The sequence below is a fragment of the Ranitomeya variabilis genome, chromosome 1 (genome assembly GCF_051348905.1).
Source record: "Ranitomeya variabilis isolate aRanVar5 chromosome 1, aRanVar5.hap1, whole genome shotgun sequence".
Lineage (NCBI taxonomy): Eukaryota > Metazoa > Chordata > Amphibia > Anura > Dendrobatidae > Ranitomeya > Ranitomeya variabilis.
The window spans coordinates 497148393-497171977 of record NC_135232.1 but is presented as its reverse complement, the minus strand read 5'-3'; the positions used below and the strand labels follow the sequence as shown (position 1 = coordinate 497171977).

The 23585-nt window shown below is 42.0% G+C and overlaps 1 protein-coding gene across 2 annotated transcripts in view; it reads left to right on the top strand.

Moving 5' to 3' along the window:
- Positions 1-23585, top strand: part of HOPX (HOP homeobox) — a 35179-nt gene that overhangs the window by 4665 nt on the left and 6929 nt on the right. For both annotated transcript variants that reach the window (XM_077280984.1, XM_077280976.1), the window contains exon 2: positions 3441-3637. In XM_077280984.1, coding sequence (XP_077137099.1) covers positions 3473-3637 — 165 coding nt within the window. In that variant the 5' untranslated portion in view covers positions 3441-3472. The remainder of the gene's footprint in view (positions 1-3440; positions 3638-23585) is intronic.

Below are 23585 nucleotides of genomic sequence, written 5' to 3'. Positions count from 1 at the left end.
TTTTCCAAGCCACATCCAAAGAATGAGTTCAGTTCTACTTTGTAATGTCGAAATATGTCACATGATCAACCCCACTGACTTATAATAGGGTCAGTCAGGTTCCATTGTGGTGGTCTTCATTTTGACATAGAGAATATCTCTGTATGATTCTCTAGTCTTCCGATCAAATATTAAGGAATTTGTGATTGAGAGAACTGATAAAGTCTCTAATACACTCCCTAAGAAATATTGGCAGAGGGTTTAAAGAGCGGCATTTACTGATGTCCTTTACAAATAGATAAAATAGAAATTTTTCTAATTGAAAAATAACTCTTCATTTGGTGGAAAAAAGTACAAAATGACTTAAAATATCTTTAAAAATTATGGGGCCTGTTCATGAAAGTTTCATCTGCATCAAACACTTTAAAAAGTCGCAGACGTTTAACTCAACACTAAGTTGCACAAAATTTTGCAACTTTTGACATTTTTATACAACTGCCGACCAGCTCCACCAGAAGGCGTAGAGGGCTCCTGAGGATGTCAGGACATAGGAGAGCTAGGTAGACTCATCGGAAGAATACAGTTGCTACTTACAACAATATAAATGCTGTGAATTGCCTTCTACAGGGTTTTGATATATTATTTCCTCATTATAATACTTAATAATGTAATATCCTTTTCAATAATATCTTAGTTTAACTGTTCCAAAGAGCAGTTTTTACTAAACCTATTCTATAGTAAACTATACTGACGGAATATGTAATACAATCAGCCCTGCAGATTTCCAGTTACCAGTAAGAGTAAAGACGCTCCGATTACCCTTTGTACATACAATTAGCCCTACAACACTTGACTGTACATGGAAAGTATTTTGTTACGTGGGCATTCCATGTCATCGCACAGCAAGTCACAGTCTGTGAATGTATGGAGCAGCATCAGATATGGGACATGTCAAGCTAAGCTCTACTGGGAAGAATTGGAGCATTGACCTGTAAAAGACACAATGAAAAGTGTTACATCATCAGTTTCCATATAACACACTGAATGTGTAACAGACGGCTCTTCTCAATTCACTGAGAAATTAGAAGCAGAAGACAACAATTTTGAGAATTAGGGGTTTTTGTCTCACAAAGTTCATTTTAGACCCTTTTCTGGCACTGTCAGTTTATAGAAGATGATTTCCTCTTCCGATGAACAACAATTGTAACCCAGAGCAGCCAGTGGCTACAAAAAGCGATTCTTGCTGCGGAAGACCCAGGACATCCATTAATTACATAGTAATTCACATTAATTACAGTCATCACATGAATTTCAATGAGGACCAAGTAAAATTGAATTTCCTCTTTGGTGGCAATGCAAAAGTGCACACATGCTGACACTGTACCCTAAGGATTACAGCTGATCGGTCAGGGTCACGAACAAGACATCCTGTGACTTATTTATTCTCAAAAAGTGATTGTTCGAGGTAGACAACCTCTTTAAACTGATAACCATTCACACTTACATCTCATGAAAACAACCTACACTGTAAAGGTATGTGCACATGTTCAGGTTTTTTCGCGATAAAAACGCTATAAAAACTCATTAAAAACGCATACATTATGCATCCTATCATTTAGAATGCATTCTGCAATTTTTGTGCACATAATGCGTTTTTTTTCCTTGAAAAAACGCATCGCGGTAAAAAAAGCAGCATGTTCATTAATTTTGCGGTTTTTTCGCATTTTTGCCGCTATTCTATGCATTGGGAAAAAACGCAAAAAAACCCACATCAAAAATGCATCAAAAACGCGGTAAAATCGCTGTAAAAACGCATGCGGATTTCTGGCAGAATTGTCCGTTTTTTGTCAGGAAAATTTCTGCCAGAAATCCTGACGTGTGCACATAGCCTTAAGAAAGGCACCCTCTATCAGGTAATTGCACAGATCTAGTTCCCCACATCCGCAGATGCATTTACCACACAGTATTACATGCTGTCCAAGTTATTTACCATGTAATGCATAGAAAGGCCAAGGGCACCAGGACAGGAGACACTCTAGTGCCCATGTGCTCTATAGTCTATGAATCTAATGGTGACTGTGTCACTCACTCATCTGCATGAAGGGCACAAAGTACAATTACAGGCATATTTACATGGCATAATCTGCTCAAATTGAGTACTAATCTACAATATGGGAAGTCAGACAGCACTTGTGTGTGTCACAATTCCATTGGTCAGTGTGTCTTGGATGCAGTCACTGACAGCTCAGTCGTCCAATCTAGTACAGGGCCGGGTTGAGCTGTCGGTATTTTGAGTGACAGCTCGCCATCTAATCGGAGACTGGTAGATGCTGAGCTTCCATAAGGTGTTCACTGTTCCTAGTGATTACTCACCTACTTACCTAATCTAATAGCTGCCAGTCATAGCTCTCAGCTCTGTGTGGCTTGTCCTTTGTGCCTTGAACTCTGAATTCTAATAATTTGTTGTCAGACCCTGGATTGGTCTATTGACTAACCATTTGTAAAACCCCTACTGTCTTGATGCACCCTGACCTTGGAATTCTGACTCTGTACTGTGACCTGACTATACCGTTTGCCTTACCCCTCTGTATATGACAAGTCCTCTTGGTATCTGACCCCGGACCTCTTGACTACCTAAGCCTCATAGCTTTTCTGTGAGTAGTGACTAGCATCACAGTGTGTTTCTATTTCCATGGAGATATTATTGATATTTGAATTACATGATTGAGTGGATGTGCTGCTGACAAGAATGATTTTTATGTCCACATAAAAGCTGTGATTACATGTCATTTATTTGATTGGGGACATGGAGGCTTAGACTGGCCCACAGGGGAACAGGTGGGCTACTGGCAGGAGTTGGCAGCACATCTCCCTAAATAATCTGCGTATGGTATGTTACACTTAATGCAACATGTATAGGCAAGGGTAGGAGCTCATCATTCATTTAACATTCTAACCATGTTATTATTATATGGAAACATACGCAAATTTGTGAACAAGTATACAGGTAATATTGCATGTAATTTAACAGTGGCCTGCCATAATCAATGTCACTAGTGGATCCTTGACACTCCAGTATGACACTGGGAACATGTATACATGGGGCACTAATCCCTAACAGATGTTTCATGCTGTATCCTCACTCCATATATATGGGTCTTTATTATGCATCTTACCATACTGTATTCTATTAGATTTGTAGTTAATCAGGTGATGTGTACCGCACAGGTGCATTACATACAGATGTAATTCCAAGATGGAATGGAACTTTCCACTTAGTCAGTTGCTCCTTGTCCGAACTATTACTGCTTCCATCTCAAGGAGATATAGATTGGAGACAGCGATTTCTAGATTTCTGAAAACAGCCACAGGCGTCTCTTAATCTTTTATCACCTAAAATACTTCAAAATCAAATAAATATCAAACCAACAATATATATATAAATATTTTTGTAATTGCAGTCCTATCCGGTACATGAACATTGCCATTAAAGATGAGTTCCCATCAAAAAGAAACCTGTGAAAATGAAGACAACGGCCTGAGCAAGGAGCAGATCGAAATACTGGAATATAATTTCACAAAAGTGTGCAAACACCCAGAACATACTACTCTTATGCTTATAGCAGCTGAAGCTGGACTGACAGAGCAGGAGACAGAGGTATACGCAATACTGCTGCAGGGCCATAATGACAATGCTCCATAGTCCCTTAGTATGTCTTTGTAAGTACGTATTTGTATTTTGTATACAGCGCATAGTACAATATATAGCAAAAACTTATACCGCTATGCAACTGAAGATACTAATGAGCACCGACGGTCGGTTACTTGTGTCACAAAGTTCAGTAGCACACTTGCAGCTTATGAAATACTACATCTGCTAATTCATTCTTGTGCAAGGGATTATGAAAGCCAGATTGCATTATGTTTTTCTCATGTAATGGGAGATTGACATATATATATACTCATGCACATGTATATACAGTGTGTATATATATATATATATATATATATATATATATATATATATACATACATACACTGGGGGAAATAAGTATTTGATCCCTTGCTGATTTTGTAAGTTTGCCCACTGACAAAGACACGAACAGTCTATAATTTTATGGGTAGGTTAATTTTAACATTGCGAGATAGAATATCAAAAATAAAACCCAGAAGATCACATTGTATAAATTATATAAATTTATTTGCATTTTGCAGTGAGAAATAAGTGTTTGCTCCGCTACCAACCATTAAGAATTCTAGCTCCTACAGACCAGGTAGGCCGGCGTCACACTGGCGTGTTTTACGGACGTATGAGAGGTGCAGAAAATATGGATTGCATACGGTACAATGATTCTCTATGGCCCTGCTCCTATCTGCCGTATTTTATGGATCCGTATTATACGGTCTTGTACGGCCGTAGAAAATCACAGCATGCTGCGTTTGTCAGCGTATTGCGCAAAAAATCCACCAATGAAAGTCTATGGGGGCGAGAAAATTACGGATTACACACGGACCATGCGTGTGACTTGCGAGTTCTCTAGAAAAGCCGGCAATTCAGTGCGGTGTACAGTAAAATCACACTGACAGAATAGAATAGAATAGGTAGAATAAATGTGTACACATAGAATACACATAGAATAGGTATATATATATATATATATATATATATATATATATATATATATATATATATATATATATATGTCAGTGAGACACATATACACTATGTTCCAAATTATTATGCAAATGACGTTTTTCTTGGATTTTCCTAAATGGTCGGTACAAATGACAGTCAGTCTAATAAAAGTCATCACCCGTTAGATTGTACATCGAATTTTATTGAAGAAACCTCCCAATGATAACAGGATAATCTCCAAAATGAATGAAACCTCACAATGCACTGTTCAAAATTATTAGGCACAGTGGAATTTCTAAACATTTGATTTGTTTTAACCCCTTAGTGACAGAGCCAATTTGGTACTTAATGTCCGAGCCAATTTTTACAATTCTGACCACTGTCACTTTATGAGGTTATAACTCTGGAACGCTTTAACGGATCCCGCTGATTCTGAGACTGTTTTTTCGGGACATATTGTACTTCATGATAGTTGTAACATTTCTTCGATATTACTTGCGATTATTTATGAAAAAATGGAAATATGGTGAACATTTTTTAAATTTTGCAATTTTCAAACTTTGTATTTTTATGCCCTTAAATCAGAGAGATATGTCACACAAAATAGTTAATAAATAACATTTCCCACATGTCTACTTTACATTAGCACAATTTTGGAAACAAATTTTTTTTTGTTAGGGAGTTATAAGGGTTAAAAGTTGACCAGCAATTTCTCATTTTTACAACACAATTTTTTTTTTTAGTCATTTTTTGAAGTCATTTTGAGGGGTCTATATGATAGAAAATAACAAAGTATGACACCATTCTAAAAACTGCACCCCTCAAGGTGCTCAAAACCACACTCAAGAAGTTTATTAACCCTTTACTTGCTTCACAGGAACTGAAACAATGTGGAAGGAAAAAATGAACATTTAACTTTTTTTGCAAACATTTTAATTTAGAACCATTTTTTTTATTTTCACAAGTGTAAAAACAGAAATGTAACCATAAATTTTATTGTGCAATTTCTCCTGAATACGCCAATACCCCATATGTGGGGGTAAACCAATGTGTGGGCGCACCGCAGATCTTGGAAGAGAAGGAGTGCCGTTTCACTTTTTCAATGCAGAATTGGCTGGAATTGAGATCGGATGCCATGCCATGTTTAGAGAGCCCCTGATGTGCCTAAACAGTAGAAACCCCCCACAAGTGACCCCACTTTGGAAACTAGACCCCTTATGGAACTTATCTAGATGTGTGGTGAGCACTTTAAACCCCCAAGTGCTTCACAGAAATTTATAACGTAGAGCCGTGAAAATAAAAAATCCTTTTTTTCCTAAAAAATGATTTTTTAGCCGGCGATTTTTTATTTTCTCTAGGGTAACAGGAGACATTAGACCCCAAAATCTGTTGACCAGTTTGTCCTGAGTACGCTGATACCCCATATGTGGGGGGGGCACTGTTTGGGCACCCATCAGGGCTCGGAAGGGAAGGAGCGCCGCTTGGAATGCAGACTTTGATGGGATGGTCTGCAGGCGTCATGTTGCATTTGCAGAGCTCCTGATGTACCTAAACAGTAGAAACCCCCCACAAGTGACCCCATTTTGGAAACTAGACCCCCCAAAGAGCTTATCTAGATGTGTGGTGAGCACTATGAACCTTAACTGCTTCACAGTATTTTATAATGTAGAGCCATGAAAATAAAAAAAATCATATTTTTTCCACAAAAATGATATTTTCACCCCCAAATTTTTACTTTCACAAGGGTAACAGGAGAAATTGGACCACAAAATTTATTGTGCAATTTATGCTGAGTAGGCTGATACCCCATATTTGGGGGTAAACCACTGTTTGGGCGCATGGCAGAGCTCAGAAGGGAAGGAGCGCCGTTTTGGAATGCAGACTTTGAAATGGTCTGCGGGCGTTATGTTGCGTTTGCAGAGTCCCCGATGTACCTAAACAGTAGAAACCCCCCACAAGTGACCCCATTTCGGAAACTAGACCCCCCAAGGAACTTATCTAGATGTCTGGTGAGAACTTTGAATGCCCAAGTGCTTCACAGAAGTTTATAATGCAGAGTCGTGAAAATAAAAAATATTTTCTTTTTCCACAAAAAAGATTTTTTAGCCCCCAAGTTTTAATTTTCACAAGGGTAACAGGAGAAATTGGACCCCAAAAGTTGTTGTCCAATTTATCCCGAGTATGCTGATGCCTGATATGTGGGGGTAAACCACTGTTTGGGCACACGGCAGAGCTCAGAAGGGAGGGAGCACCATTTGACTTTTTGAGTGCAAAATTGGCTGTTGCGTTTAGAGACCCCCTGATGTACCTAAACATGGAAACCCCCCAATTCTAACTCCAACCCTATCCCCAACACACCCCTAACCCTAATCCCAACCCGATCCATAATCCTAATCACAACTCTAACCCCCAAAACACCCCTAACCCTAATAAAAACCCCAAATGTAACCCTAATGCCAACCCTAATCCAAACCCTAATCCCAACTCTAACCCTAACTTTAGCCCCAACCCTAGCCCTAACCCTAACTTTAGCCCCAACCCTAACCCTAGCTCTAACCCTAATCCTAGCCCTAAACCAAGCCCTAACCCTAACTCTAAGGCTATGTGCACACGTTGCAGATTTTGCTGCGGATCCGCAGCGTTTCCGCAGCTGTGGGTCCGCAGCAGTTTCCCATTAGTTTACAGTACAATGTAAACCTATGGGAAACATAAAACGCTGTGCCCATGCTGCAAAAAAAACACGCGGAAAAGCAGCGGTTTACATTCCGCAGCATGTCAATTCTTTCTGTGGATTCCGCAGCGGTTTTACACCTGCTCCACAATAGAAAACCTCAGGTGTAAAACCACAGGAGAATCCGCACAAAAACCGTGGTACATCCGCGATAAATCCGCAGGAAAAATGCAGCGTTTTGGCCCTGCGGATTTATCAAATCCGCTGCGGAAAAATCCGCAGAGAACCAATCTACGTGTGCACATATCCTAACCCTAACCCTAACCCTACCCCTAACCTTAACCCTAATCCTTCCCCTAACCCTACCCTAACCCTTCCCCTAACCCTACTTGGAAAATAGAACTGCATACATTTTTTTATTTTATTATTTTTTCTTTACTAAGGGGGTGATAAAGGGGGGGGTTATTTACTGTTTTTTTTATTTTGATCACTGTGATAGGATCTCACAGTGACCAAAATAAAACAAGAGGAAGATTCTTCCTCTGCCGGCCGGCAGATCATGGCGGGCGCACTGCGCATGCGCCCGCCATTTTCTTACCGGAGCAAGAAGCTGGAGGACCCAGGGACACCGGTAAGTATAACAGGGTCCCCGAATCCCCCTATTTCTCTGTCCTCTGATGTGCGATCACATCAGAGGACAGAGAATGACATCGCTTTTTTCTTTTTTTTTGCGGTCGCCAGTAAACAGTTAATTACAGGCGATCGTAAAACAGGGGTCGGTAAAAACCGACCCCGATCATGTTTTTTGGGGTCTCAGCTACCCCCGGCAGCCGAGACCCCAAAGATCTTCCGGGTGCCGGGCAGCGGGCGCACTGCACATGCGCCCGCCATTTTTTTCCCAGAAAAAGATGGCGGCGCCCATCAGGAGCCACGAGGAGCACCGGGGGAGATAGGTAAGTATCGGGGGGCGATCGGGAACCCCATTTCTCTGTCCTCCGATGTGCGATAACATCGTAGGACAGAGAAATTAAATGGCAAATCGCGTTTTTTGTTGTTGCGACCGCCGGTAAACGGTTAATTACTGGCGATCGCAACTTGGGGGTCGGTAAACCCCCCCCGAATCATGTTCTCTGGGGTCTCGGCTACCCCTGGCAACCGAGACCCCAGAGAAAATCCGACTCTGGGGGGCGCTATTCACTTTTTCCACAGCGCCGTTAATTAACGGTGCTGTGGTTTAAGTACCCTTAACTGCCGCCGTCAAAAGGCGTATCGGCGGTCGTTAAGGGGTTAAAGAACTGAAAATGCTAATTTGTGGAATTTGCAGCATTAGGAGGTCACATTCACTGAACAAAAAAGCTATTTAACTCCAAAACATCCCAACAGGCCAAGTTACATGTTAACATAGGAGCATTCTTTGATGTCACCTTCGCAATTCTTTCATCCATTGAACTTGTGAGTTTTTGGAGAGTTTCTGCTTGTATTTCTTTGCCTCCCAGAGCTGCTGTTTTGATGAAAACTGCCTCCCACCCTCATAGATCTTTTGCTTGATGATACTCCAAAGGTTCTCTATAGGGTTGAGGTCAGGGGAAGATGGTGGCCACACCATGAGTTTATCTCCTTTTATGCCCATAGCAGCCAATGACTTGGAGGTATTCTTTGCAGCATGACATGGTGCATTGTCATTCATGAAGATGATTTTGCTCCTGAAGGCACGTTTCTGCTTTTTATACTGTGGAAGAAAGTTGTCAGTCAGAAACTCTATATACTTTGCAGAGGTCATTTTCAGACCTTCAGGAACCTTAAAGGGCCATACCAGCTGTTTCCCCATAATTCCGGCCCAAAACATGACTCCTCCACCTCCTTGCTGACATCGCAGCCTTGTTGGGACATGGTGGCCATCTACCAACCATCCACTACTCCATCCATCTGGACCATCCAGGGTTGCTCGACACTCATCTGTAAACAAGACTGTTTGAAAATTAGTCTTCATGTATGCCTGGGCCCACTGCAATCGTTTCTGCTTGTGATCACTGTTTAAGGGTAGCCGAATAGTAGGTTTAAGCACCACAGCTAGCCTTTAAAGGATCCTACACCTTGAAGTTCGAGGGACTCCAGAGGCATCAGCGGCTTCAAATATCTGCTGCTTTGTAATGGTATTTTGGCAGCTGTTCTCTTAATCCAATGAATTTGTCTGGCAGAAGCCTTCCTCATTATGCCTTTATCTGCATGAACTCTGTCTGTGCTCTGTTTCAGTATTATTGAAATCCACCGCACTCCCTGTGTGGAATATCTTAGAAACAAAAGGATTTTTTGAAACTTGCTAATTTATTCAAGTGGAAAACAGAAATCAATCAAATGTGACAGATCACATAATAGGCACTTATTAAACAATCATACAAGCGACTCAGTGTGATTTTCGACCCTCCTGGGTCTTACTCTAAAGTCGCACTTAATCCAGGATTTATGAGTGGCTCTTATGGTAACGAGGATGTTATCCCTGTAGTGTCAAGGGACAGGTACAGTCTTTTTGATACCAAGTATGGCCTAATAGTTGATTTTTCTCTGAGTATGACCTTGTTGAGGAAAAATCTTTAAATGAGAAGGTGTGTCCAAACTTTTGGTCTGTACTGTATATTAAAAGTATTATTATTACAGACTTACCAAAGGGACCTGGTTGATTCATCATGAATGAGAGTACTGGTCACACTTGTAAGGTACGAGATTAGCAAAGGGGTTTTCCAGATATTGATATTGAGGTGCTATCAATCGGTAGAGGCCAGCAACTGTTTGCAGCACTGTCAGAGGTTGGATGTAAACAGTGTATGGAGCTGATCACCAGGAAAAGTTCCCAGGCTCGAGTTCATATGAGTTCATCCAGCAGAGGGCGCATCACCGCAACTCGAGGTAACTATAGGACATTCCCCTGCATTCCATTCATTCACAAAGTTTTACAGACAGGAGCACAGCTGCATTAGCAGAGCTCCTGGGTGTAAAATGATTTAACCCCTTCAGATGGATTTACAGCGTGGGACAAGATTGATCGACGGAAGGTATGGAATATTGTTGTTTGTTTTATTAAACTTTATTTCAGGTGACAAGGGTCTTCAGGGGGATTGAGAGTATAATAAAATATTAAAACACCCTGTGTCTTTATTTCATTAAAATACTTTTTAATAATGTGTGTGTGTTTTATTAACAATTTCATACTATTGGATTAATAATGGATAGGTGTCATAATTGACGCCTCTCCATTATTAACCTGGCTTAATGTCACCTTACAATAGCAAGGTGACATTAACCCTTCATTACCCCATATCCCACCGCTACAGGGAGTGGGAAGAGAGAGGCTAAGTGCCAGAATAGGCACATCTTACAGATGTGCCTTTTCTGGGGTGGCTGGGGGCAGATGTTTGTAGCCGGGGGGGTCCTATAACCATGGTATCTCCCTAGGCTATTAATATCTGCCCTCTGTCACTGGCTTTCCCACTCTGGCGGAGAAAATTGCACGGGAGCCCACGCCAATTTTTTCCGGGATTTAACCCTTTAATTTAATAGCTAGACACCCCAAATTTTACACAGAGACACTTGTTACATTAGTAAAGAGGAATATGTAAAATAAGAAGGGATATGAGATGGTTTACTGTATGTAAACCATGTCTCATATACTGTCGGGTTTGTGAAGGAGAGAGCAAAAGCCGGCAATTGAATTGCTGGCTTTTCTGCTATCTAGCGCTGAATGAAATATAAATATATATATACACTGTGTTCCAAATTATTATGCATATTGGATTTAAGTGTCATAAAAATTTAATTGTTTTGTTTTTCAAATAAACTCATGGATAGTGTTGAGCATTCCGATACCGCAAGTATCGGGTATCGGCCGATACTTGCGGTATCGGAATTCCGATACCGAGATCCGATACTTTTGTGGTATCGGGAATCGGTATCGGATCCATATTACTGTGTAAAATAAATAATTAAAATAAAAAATATTGATATACTCACCTCTCCGGAGGCCCCTGGACATCACCGCTGGTAACCGGCAGCCTTCTTTGCTTAAAATGAGCGCGTTTAGGGCCTTCCATGACGTCACGGCTTTTGATTGGTTGCATGCCGCTCATGTGACCGCCACGCGACCAATCATAAGCCGTGACGTCATTCTCAGGCCCTAAACTCCTCATTCTAGGAATTTAGGACCTGAGAATGACGTCGCAGCTTGTGATTGGTCGCGTGGCGGTCACATGAGCGGCACGCGACCAATCAGAAGCCGTGATGTCATGGAAGGCCCTAAACGCGCTCATTTTAAGCAAAGAAGGCTGCCGGTTACCAGCGGTGATGTCCAGGGGCCTCCGGAGAGGTGAGTATATCAATATTTTTTATTTTAATTCTTTATTTTACACAGTAATATGGATCCCAGGGCCTGAAGGAGAGTTTCCTCTCCTTCAGACCCTGGGAACCATCAGGATACCTTCCGATACTTGGTGTCCCATTGACTTGTATTGGTATCGGGTATCGGTATCGGCGATATCCGATACTTTTCGGGTATCGGCCGATACTATCCGATACCGATACTTTCAAGTATCGGACGGTATCGCTCAACACTACTCATGGATAGTATTGTGTCTCAGGGCTCAATGGATCACTGAAATCAATTGTAAACACATGTGATAATTAGCTTTCCAGGTGATTCTAATTAAAGAAAAACTACTTAAAAGTAATGTTCCACATTATTAAGCAGGCCACAGGTTTCAAGCAATATGGGAAATAAAAAGGATCTCTCTGCTGCTGAAAAGCGTTAAATAGTGCAATGCCTTGGACAAGGTATAAAAACATTAGATATTTCAAGAAAACTTAAGAGTGATCATCATACTGTGAAGAGATTTGTGACTGAAACAGAGCACAAATATATATAATTTGGCCTGCACTCTAACTTTAGATCGGGGTGCTGGTGAGACAGACCGTAAGGTCTAGTATCAGTATTATTGAAATCCACCGCACTCCCTGTGTGGAATATCTAAAGGTACCTTCACACTGAACAACTTAACAACGATAACGATAGCGATCCGTGAGGTTGCAGCGTCCTGGATAGCGATATCGTTGTGTTTGACACGCAGCAGCGATCAGGATCCTGCTGTGATATCGCTGGTCGGAGCTAGAAGGCCAGCACCTTATTTCGTCGCTGGATCTCCCGCTGACATCGCTGGATCGGTGTGTGTGACACCGATCCAGCGATGTCTTCACTGGTAACCAGGGTAAACATCGGGTTACTAAGCGCAGGGCCGCGCTTAGTAACCCGATATTTACCCTGGTTACCATTGTAAATGTAAAAAAAAACAAACACTACATACTCACCTTCTGATGTCTGTCGCGTCCCCCGGCGTCCGCTTCCCTGCACTGTGTCAGCGCCGGCCGGCCGTAAAGCAGAGCACAGCGGTGACGTCACCGCTCTGCTTTAGGGCTGGCGCTGACACAGTGCAGGGAAGCAGACGCCGGGGGACGTGACAGACACCGGAATGTGAGTATGTAGTGTTTGTTTTTTTTTACATTTACAATGGTAACCAGGGTAAACATCGGGTTACTAAGCGCGGCCCTGCGCTTAGTAACCTGATGTTTACCCTGGTTACCCGGGGACTTCGGCATAGTTGGTCGCTGGAGAGCTGTCTGTGTGACACCTCTCCAGCGACCACACAATGACGAAACAGCAACGCTGCAGCGATCGGCATCGTTGTCTATATCGCTGCAGCGTCGCTTAATGTGACGGTACCTTTAGAAACAAAAGGATTTTTTGAAACTTGCTAATTTATTCAAGTGGAAAACAGAAATCAATCAAATGTGACAGATCACATAATAGGCACTTATTAAACAATCGTACAAGCGACTCAGTGTGATTTTCGACCCTCCCGGGTCTTACTCTAAAGTCGCACTTAATCCAGGATTTATGAGTGGCTCTTATGGTAACGAGGATGTTATCCCTGTAGTGTCAAGGGGCAGGTACAGTCTTTTTGATACCAAGTATGGCCTAATAGTTGATTTTTCTCTGAGTATGACCTTGTTGAGGAATAGCAGCGGTGCATCAGCGTCTTGCTGCTGTTTGCATATGCGATTTTAATAGAAAGTTGGTATGTCACTGGAGACAACCTTATTTGCAGGTGCCAATGTATCAGCCTTAAATTGCGGGTAAGTTGTATGTAGTTTAATGGATTTGCCAGTTCTGGATAAAGTCCCACAGGACGCAGGAGCGCTATCCCCCATCCACTAAGGGTATTAAGCCTACATGTCCACCAGCAAGACGCAGATGCGCCGCTGTTACCCCTCTACAAGGCTTTATCCAGAAGCTCATCAAGAGAATGCCAAGAGTGTGCAAAGCTGTCATCAAAGCAAAAGGTGGCTACTTTGAAGAACCTAGAATATAAGACATATTTTCAGCTGTTTCACACTTTTTTGTTAAGTATATAATTCCACTTGTGTTAATTTATAGTTTTGATGCCTTCAGTGTGAACGTACAATTTTCATAGTCATGAAAATACAGAAAAATCTTTAAATGAGAAGGTGTGTCCAAACTTTTGGTCTGTACTGTACATATATCAAACAATTGCACCGTGTTTCCCGAAAATAAGACTTGCCCCGAAAAAAGCTCCTGATCGCAAGCGTTCTTTCTGCTTCCGATCACCATGGGAGCCAACCGATGTTGGGTGGACCTGACAGTGATGCAGATTTGTGTGTGAGAGACCATCCGCTTGCCAACTCTACTGTAATTGTTTGGGGTCTGGTGAGTGAGATTCTTTTGGGGGTAAAGCAATATTAGCAATCAGTCCAAGTTCATAGAGAATAATAATTGTAAATTTAAGTAGGTAATTTAAACCATAGTAAATACACTATGTACCCACCAGTATATGACTGGTGTCTATGGTTCTGCACCATAAAACCAGCAGATAAGAAAATGTGCAACGGAACCAATAACACTGGTCAACAGCATTTTTGGTGCCAAAGATATTTCATCGAATTTAGGGTATTTTTGGGGTGCTGATTCTGAATATGTCATCAGTTTTGCCAGATTGGCTCAAGTTTTTGAGATTTTTGGTATCTTATTTATAGCACTTGTTGGTAAATGCGACGCATCATCTCATTAATTTCTTTGGATTAGTACTTGAACTGAGCAGTTCTCAATATAGTTTTGTGTTAATTAGTGTTCTAAAAGTTTGTTCATAGCTTGATTTTTGCACTAACTTTATGTTGTTGTCTGTTTTCCAGTGAAAAGCATGAACTCATCAAGAAGAAGTTGTCTTAACGATCCAGACTCATTCTGTTACATTTGTGGTGAATACACACTGCCAAAACATAGAAGAAACATAACAGACTTCGTAAAAAAAGTGTAAAAAAAAGTGTATTTTGCCTATTTTGGGGTTATGCTTGGGGACCAAGACAAGTTTTGGGCACCACACATAGTGTGCAAAGCATGTATCGAATTATTACGAAAATGGAGCAAAGGACAAAGAAAAAGCTTCAAATTTGGTGTTCCAATGGTGTGGAGAGAGCCAAAAAATCATCATGATGACTGTTATTTATGGTAAACACAGGTACAGGCACATCTTCACAATGAGGGACAGGCCTTCTTGCAGATTCCATGTTACTCCCATTTTCGTTTCTTATGCTTATTGAATCCTTGCACTTGCACTGCACAGAAATAACAGTCATCATGATGATTTTTTGGCTCTCTCCACACCATTGGAACACCAAATTTGAAGCTTTTTCTTTGTCCTTTGCTCCATTTTCGTAATAATTCGATACATGCTTTGCACACTATGTGTGGTGCCCAAAACTTGTCTTGGTCCCCAAGCATAACCCCAAAATAGGCAAAATACACTTTTTTGACGAAGTCTGTTATGTTTCTTCTATGTTTTGGCAGTGTGTATTCACCACAAATGTAACAGAATGAGTCTGGATCGTTAAGACAACTTCTTCTTGATGAGTTCATGCTTTTCACTGGAAAACAGACAACAACATAAAGTTAGTGCAAAAATCAAGCTATGAACAAACTTTTAGAACACTAATTAACACAAAACTATATTGAGAACTGCTCAGTTCAAGTACTAATCCAAAGAAATTAATGAGATGATGCGTCGCATTTACCAACAAGTGCTATAAATAAGATACCAAAAATGTCAAAAACTTGAGCCAATCTGGCAAAACTGATAGCATATTCAGAATCAGCACCCCAAAAATACCCCAAATTCATTAAAATATTTTGGACACCAGAAAAAAAAATTTTTTTTGTTGACCTGTGTAATAGGACTAACACAAAATTTATTAACAAAATGTAGATAAAATACAATTTATTGAAAAATGCTAATTAAAATGTAAATATATCAATTACCCAGTAGATGGCACCACATAACAACAACTAATTTATCAAATGATAAGACCTACAATTTCCAAAAGGAACTGATACCACATCTATTTGTTATATACATGTTAGGTAAAATTCCTTTTGGAAATTGTATGTCTTATCATCTGATGAATACTCCACTCAGGGTTACTATGGTATTTTATATGGTCATACCTTTTCCTATTTATTTGCTATGTGGTGCCATCTACTGGCTGACTGATATATTTATATTTTAATTTGCAGTTTGAAAAAAATTGCATTTTATCTAAATGTTGTTTGGGGATTGTTGTTCATGGAACATAAGACATCCCCTGAAAAATAAGCCCTGTGGCAAAGAATTAGACCCCATCTTATTTTCGGAGAAACACGGTATTATGGATTTGTTTATACCTTTTATTATTATTTACAGACCCCTGCATATTTCTCCACACACATTGTCTCATAAAATGTTACAAAAATAAAATGTGTCTGGCTGAAGTCATGACTGCCATCTTATCTCCTGAGCTGTGAACCGGGTGGTACCAGCCTTCATGGCTTTTACAAATAACTAAAGGCACTTTCCTCGGATTGTCATGTGGCCCACTTGTCCTACTCATTGAACAGTAGGCTACACATAGGAAATAAACAGATTACACTTACTCGCAAACAGTTAATATGCAGGCAATAGATGCTCTTTGTACAGTTGTATTATCGGGCTGCAGTTTGCTCTTTCTGCCTTTCCCTGGAAGACCTTGAGGATACATAAAGGCATCAATTGTGTCTCTCCTTTCAGTAGGGAGGGAAACTGATACATTAATGGGTAACAGTGGACATCACCCGGCATCCATCCTCACACTGAGATGCTTGTTCCTGTATTGGCATGAAATCTCGTTTTTAGAAAATCGCTGTCTAGCGCTGCATCTTTCTGCAAGCAATGAATGTTTTATTATTAGTTTATCGAACATGCTAAGGGTATATTTATTTCCTTAAATAAATGTTTGCCACCAGCTATATTACAAAAGAAGTAAACAGAGGCATATATAGAAATCATGGGGTCCCATAGCAGAAGTCCTATTTGCCCCCCCTCCCCAAAAAATAGAATATTTGTGGGAGTCACAGAAAAGCACATCTCACAACCCGTTTTGTGACCCCTATAACGTTTGATGACAACAAACACAATATGGTACCCCCACAGTGAATTCTTCCACAGAACACTCAACACATGCAGCAGCACCCGCAAAGTATGATACCAGAACAGTGATCACAACACAGTATGGTGCCCCCACAGTCCCTTGCACACAGTATGATGACCCCGACACAGCCCTCAACACAACAAGATGTCCCTCACACAGCTCTCCATACAGCATTATGGCCCTCCATACAGTATACTAGTTCTCCATACAGTATAGTGGTCCCCACAACCCTCCACAGAGTATAAAGGCCCCTACATAACCTTCCACATAATACCGTATAATGAGCTCCACACAGTATGATATACCCCACACAACCTTCCACAGGGTATGATGCCCCCTACATCACCTTCCATATAATATAATCAGCTCCACACAGTATGATCGACCGCACACAACCCTCCACACGGTATAATGTTCCATTCACATTATAATAACCCCCACTAGCCCTCCAAACAGAATAATGGCCCCTACATAACCCTTGAAACAGTATAAAGGCAGTCACACGGCCCTACAAACAATATAACTGACCCCTCAAAGCCCTTCAAACAGTATAATGGCCCCACATAGCCCATCAAATAGTATAATGGCCCCCACATTGGCTTCCAAACATATACAGTAATGGTCCCCATATAGCCCTCCAAATAGTATAATGGCCTCCCACACAGCCCTCCAAATAGTATAATGGCCTCCCACTTAGCCCTCCAAATAGTATAATGGCCTCCCACACAGCCCTCCAAATAGTATAATGGCCTCCCACTTAGCCCTCCAAATAGTATAATGGCCTCCCACTTAGCCCTCCAAATAGTATAATAGCTCTCACATAGCCCTCCACGTAGTATAATGGCACTCACAAAGTATTCATTGATTAAAAAAACTGAAAAAATACATCTCCCAGATGCCCCCTCCAGTCTCTGCTTCACGTGGTCTGAAGCTCTGCCTAGCTCTGCACGGAAACATCAGACACACAGGGAGAATGATAAAGCATTTATGAATTTCATATATTCACACTTCCATGTGTCGCAGTCAGAGCATGGACTGGTTGCAGATCTGACCTGAATTTGTCTGATTCATGCATATGAAGCTGTTGCGTTTGCCTCAGGTGAACCGTAGCCGGTCTCTGCATGGCCTATGGCGCACAGACGTGTGAATGTACCCTTACTTAAGGACACACAGCCTGTAGTATATCTCTCATTATATCAATGGCCAGAATTTACTGTGTGATCTTCAATATGGTCCAAATTACATACTGTCTTCACATCTGAAAGCCAAATGTCTTTGAAGACAATTCTGCATTGTGCAGTTTAGATTTTACCTGACTCTAATTTGAATGTGGAGTGCGCTTCACACAACCCCAATCTAATAGATGTTTATAGGGTGTAAAAATCATGTGTCTAGAGGCACATGAGAAAGGAAGGGGAAGAGGAAAGGTGTCCCTCAGCTCATGGTGTAGCGTGCTGTGCATGTCACTGTAAGGTGGCGTGGGGAGGTGTCTGTTGCTCCCCGGCACGTTACATGAAAGTGGATGTGTGGACTTCTGCTATGCAGGGCACATATAACTGATGTTGCTGTTTTGCCAGTTGCACCGTTCAAGGAGGGAGACTACAAATCAAAAATAAACTTTTTACTGAATGGGAACTTGAAAAACAGAGATAACCACCGAATGCTGGAGTCCAAGAAATGGTGTGAAAGAAATTTATTTTATTGTGTTGAATACAGAAACAAGTGAGGTAGGGGTGGGTGGAACCAGGAAGAAAACAAACACATCACAAGGGACAATACATTTTACAAGATATAGTTAGCAGCAGCAAGATATAATATATTAACCCCTTAGCGACAGAGCCAATTTGGTACTTAATGACCGAGCCAATTTTTACAATTCTGACCACTGTCACTTTATGAAGTTATAACTCTGGAATGCTTTAACGCATCCTGCTGATTCTGAGATTTTTTTTTTTCGTGACATATTGTACTTCATGTTAGTGGTAACATTTCTTCGATATTACTTGTGATTATTTGTGAAAAAAATGGAAATATGGCGAAAATGTTTAAAATGTTGCAATTTTCAAACTTTGTATTTTTATTCCCTTAAATCAGAGAGATACGTCACAAAAAATAGTTAATAAATAACATTTCCCACATGTCTACTGTACATGAGCACAATTTTGTCAACAAATCTTTTTTTTGTGACGGAGTTATAAGGGATAAAAGTTGATCAGCAATTTCTCATTTTTACAACACCATTTTTTTTAGGGACCACATCACATTTGAAGTCATTTTGAGGGGTCTATATGATAGAAAATAACCAAGTGTGACACCATTCTAAAACCTGAACCCCTCAAGCTGCTCAAAACCACATTCAAGAAGTTTATTAACCCTGTACGTGCTTCACAGGAACTGAAACAATGTGGAAGGAAAAAATGAACATTTAACTTTTTTTTGCAAACATTTTACTGCAGAACCATTTTTTTTATTTTCACAAGTGTAAAAACAGAAATGTAACCATAAATTTTGTTGTACAATTTCTCCTGAATACGCCGATACCCCATATGTGGGGGTAAACCACTGTTTGGGCGCACTGCAGAGCTTGGAAGAGAAGGAGCGCCATTTGACTTTTTCAATGCAGAATTGGCTGGAATTGAGATCGGACGCCATGTTGCGTTTGGAGAGCCCCTGATATGCCTAAACAGTGGAAACCCCCCACAAGTGACACCATTTTGGAAACTAGACCCCTTAATGAACTTATCTAGATGTGTGCTGAGAACTTTGAATGCCCAAGAAGCCACAGAAGTTTATAATTCAAAGTTGTGAAAATCAAAAATATTTTTTTTTCCACAAAAAAGATTTTTTAGCCCCCAAGTTTTTATTTTCACAAGGGTAACAAGAGAAATTGGACCCCAAAAGTTGTTGTCCAATTTGTCCTGAGTAGACTGATACCCCATGTGTGGGGGGACCACTGTTTGGGTGCACGGCAGAGCTCAGAAGGGAGGGAGCACCATTTGAATTTTTGAGCGCAAAATTGGCTGTTGCGTTTAGAGACCCCCTGATGTACCTAAACAGTGGAAACCCCCCAATTCTAACTCCAACCCTAATGCCAACACACCCCTAACCCTAATCCCAACCCAATCCATAATCCTAATCACAACCCTAACGATAATCACAACCCTAACCCCAAAACAACCATAACCCTAATCAGAACCCTAAATCCAACACACCCCTAATCCTAATCTCAACCTAACCTCAAACCTAACCCTAATCCCAATACACCCCTAACCCTAATCTCAACCCTAATCTTAACCCTAATCCGAAACCTAACCCTAATTCCAAACATAACCCTAATGCCAACCCTAATCCAAACCCTAACCCTAATCCCAACTCTAACCCTAACTTTAGCCGCAACCCTAGTCCTAACATTAGCCCCAACCCTGTTATGACCCCAATGGCGAGGGTCTCAGAGGAACGTGGAAGTCTGCAGAATACAAAAATCCAGCTCATAGGGCAGTGGTAACTGGGTTGACCATATATCTACTCCTAACGCCAACACTAGAAGTAGCCGGGGATCATTCCTACGTTGATTCTAGATGACACGCGCCAGCCGGAGAATCTAGCTACCCCTAGTAGAGGAAAACAAAGACCTTTCTTGCCTCCAGAGAAGGGGACCCCAAAGCTGGATAGAAGCCCCCCACAAATAATGACGGTGAGGTAAGAGGAAAAGACAAACACAGAAATGAACCAGGTTTAGCACAGAGAGGCCCGCTTACTGATAGCAGAATAAAGAAAGGTAACTTATATGGTCAACAAAAACCCTATCAAAATCCACACTGGAAATTCAAGAACCCCCGAACCGTCTAACGGTCCGGGGGGAGAACACCAGCCCCCCTAGAGCTTCCAGCAAAGGTCAGGATATAGATTTGGAACAAGCTGGACAAAAATACAAAACCAAAACAAATAGCAAAAAGCAAAAGGCAGACTTAGCTGATATAACTGGAACCAGGATCAGTAGACAAGAGCACAGAAGACTAGCTCTGATAACTACGTTGCCAGGCATTGAACTGAAGGTCCAGGGAGCTTATATAGCAACACCCCTAACTAACGACCCAGGTGCGGATAAAAGGAATGACAGAAAAACCAGAGTCAAAAAACTAGTAACCACTAGAGGGAGCAAAAAGCAAATTCACAACAGTACCCCCCCCTTAGTGAGGGGTCACCGAACCCTCACCACGACCACCAGGGCGATCAGGATGAGCGGCATGAAAGGCACGAACTAAATCGGCCGCATGAACATCAGAGGCGACCACCCAGGAATTATCCTCCTGACCATAGCCCTTCCACTTGACCAGGTACTGAAGCCTCCGCCTGGAGAGGCGAGAATCCAAGATCTTCTCCACCACGTACTCCAACTCGCCCTCAACCAACACCGGAGCAGGAGGCTCAGCAGAAGGAACTACAGGCACAATGTACCGCCGCAACAAGGACCTATGAAATACATTGTGAATAGCAAACGACACAGGAAGATCCAGACGAAAAGATACAGGATTAAGGATTTCCAATATCTTGTAAGGCCCAATAAAACGAGGTTTAAATTTGGGAGAGGAGACCTTCATAGGAACAAAGCGGGAAGAAAGCCATACCAAATCCCCAACGCGTAGTCGGGGACCCACACCGCGGCGGCGGTTGGCAAAGCGCTGAGCCTTCTCCTGTGACAACTTCAAGTTGTCCACCACATGATTCCAGATCTGCTGCAACCTATCCACCACAGAATCCACCCCAGGACAGTCAGAAGGCTCCACATGACCCGAAGAAAAGCGAGGATGGAAACCAGAGTTGCAGAAAAAAGGCGAAACCAAGGTGGCGGAACTAGCCCGATTATTAAGGGCAAACTCGGCCAACGGCAAGAATGTCACCCAATCGTCCTGATCAGCAGAGACAAAACACCTCAAATAAGCCTCCAAAGTCTGATTGGTTCGCTCCGTCTGTCCATTAGTCTGAGGATGGAAAGCAGACGAAAACGACAAATCAATGCCCATCCTACTACAAAAGGATCGCCAGAACCTGGAAACGAACTGGGATCCTCTGTCTGACACAATATTCTCAGGGATGCCGTGCAAACGAACCACGTTCTGGAAAAACACAGGAACCAGATCGGAAGAGGAAGGCAGCTTAGGCAAAGGAACCAAATGGACCATCTTGGAGAAGCGATCACATATCACCCAGATAACGGACATGCCCTGAGATAGCGGAAGATCAGAAATGAAATCCATGGAGATATGTGTCCAAGGTCTCTTCGGGACAGGCAAGGGCAAGAGCAAACCGCTGGCACGAGAACAGCAAGGCTTAGCTCGAGCACAAGTCCCACAGGACTGCACAAATGACCGCACATCCCTTGACAAGGAAGGCCACCAAAAGGACCTGGCCACCAGATCTCTGGTGCCAAAAATTCCCGGGTGACCTGCCAACACCGAGGAATGAACCTCGGAAATGACTCTGCTGGTCCACTTATCCGGGACAAACAGTCTGTCAGGTGGACAAGACTCAGGCCTATCAGCCTGAAATCTCTGCAACACACGTCGCAGATCCGGAGAAATAGCTGACAAGATAACTCCATCTTTAAGAATACCAACAGGATCAGCGACTCCAGGAGCATCAGGCACAAAGCTCCTAGAAAGAGCATCGGCCTTCACATTCTTTGAGCCTGGTAAATACGAGACAACAAAATCAAAGCGGGAGAAAAACAATGACCAGCGGGCCTGTCTCGGATTAAGGCGTTTAGCAGACTCGAGATACATCAGATTTTTGTGATCAGTCAAGACCACCACACGATGCTTAGCACCCTCGAGCCAATGACGCCACTCCTCAAATGCCCATTTCATGGCCAACAACTCCCGATTGCCCACATCATAATTTCGCTCGGCAGGCGAAAACTTCCTAGAGAAAAAGGCACAAGGTTTCATAACAGAGCAACCAGGGCCTCTCTGCGACAAAACGGCCCCTGCCCCAATCTCCGAAGCATCCACCTCAACCTGAAAGGGAAGTGAGACGTCAGGCTGGCACAAAACAGGCGCCGAAGTAAACCGGCGTTTCAACTCCTGGAAAGCCTCCACGGCAGCAGGAGCCCAGTTAGCTACATCGGAGCCCTTCTTGGTCATATCCGTCAAAGGTTTCACAATGCTAGAAAAATTAGCGATAAAACGACGGTAGAAGTTAGCGAAGCCCAAGAACTTCTGAAGACTCTTAACTGACGAGGGCTGAGTCCAATCAAGAATAGCTCGGACCTTGACTGGGTCCATCTCCACAGCAGAAGGGGAAAAAATGAACCCCAAAAAGGGAACCTTCTGTACACCAAAGAGACACTTTGAGCCCTTGACAAACAAAGAATTTTCACGCAAAATTTTAAAGACCAACCTGACCTGCTCCACATGCGAATCCCAATTATCAGAAAAAACCAAAATATCATCCAGATAAACAATCAAAAATTTATCCAGATACTTCCGGAAAATGTCATGCATAAAGGACTGAAAAACTGAAGGCGCATTGGAGAGCCCAAAAGGCATCACCAAGTACTCAAAATGACCTTCGGGCGTATTGAATGCGGTTTTCCATTCATCACCTTGCTTAATGCGCACAAGGTTGTACGCACCACGAAGGTCTATCTTGGTGAACCACTTGGCACCCTTAATCCGGGCAAACAAGTCAGACAACAGCGGTAAAGGATACTGAAATTTGACAGTGATCTTATTTAAAAGC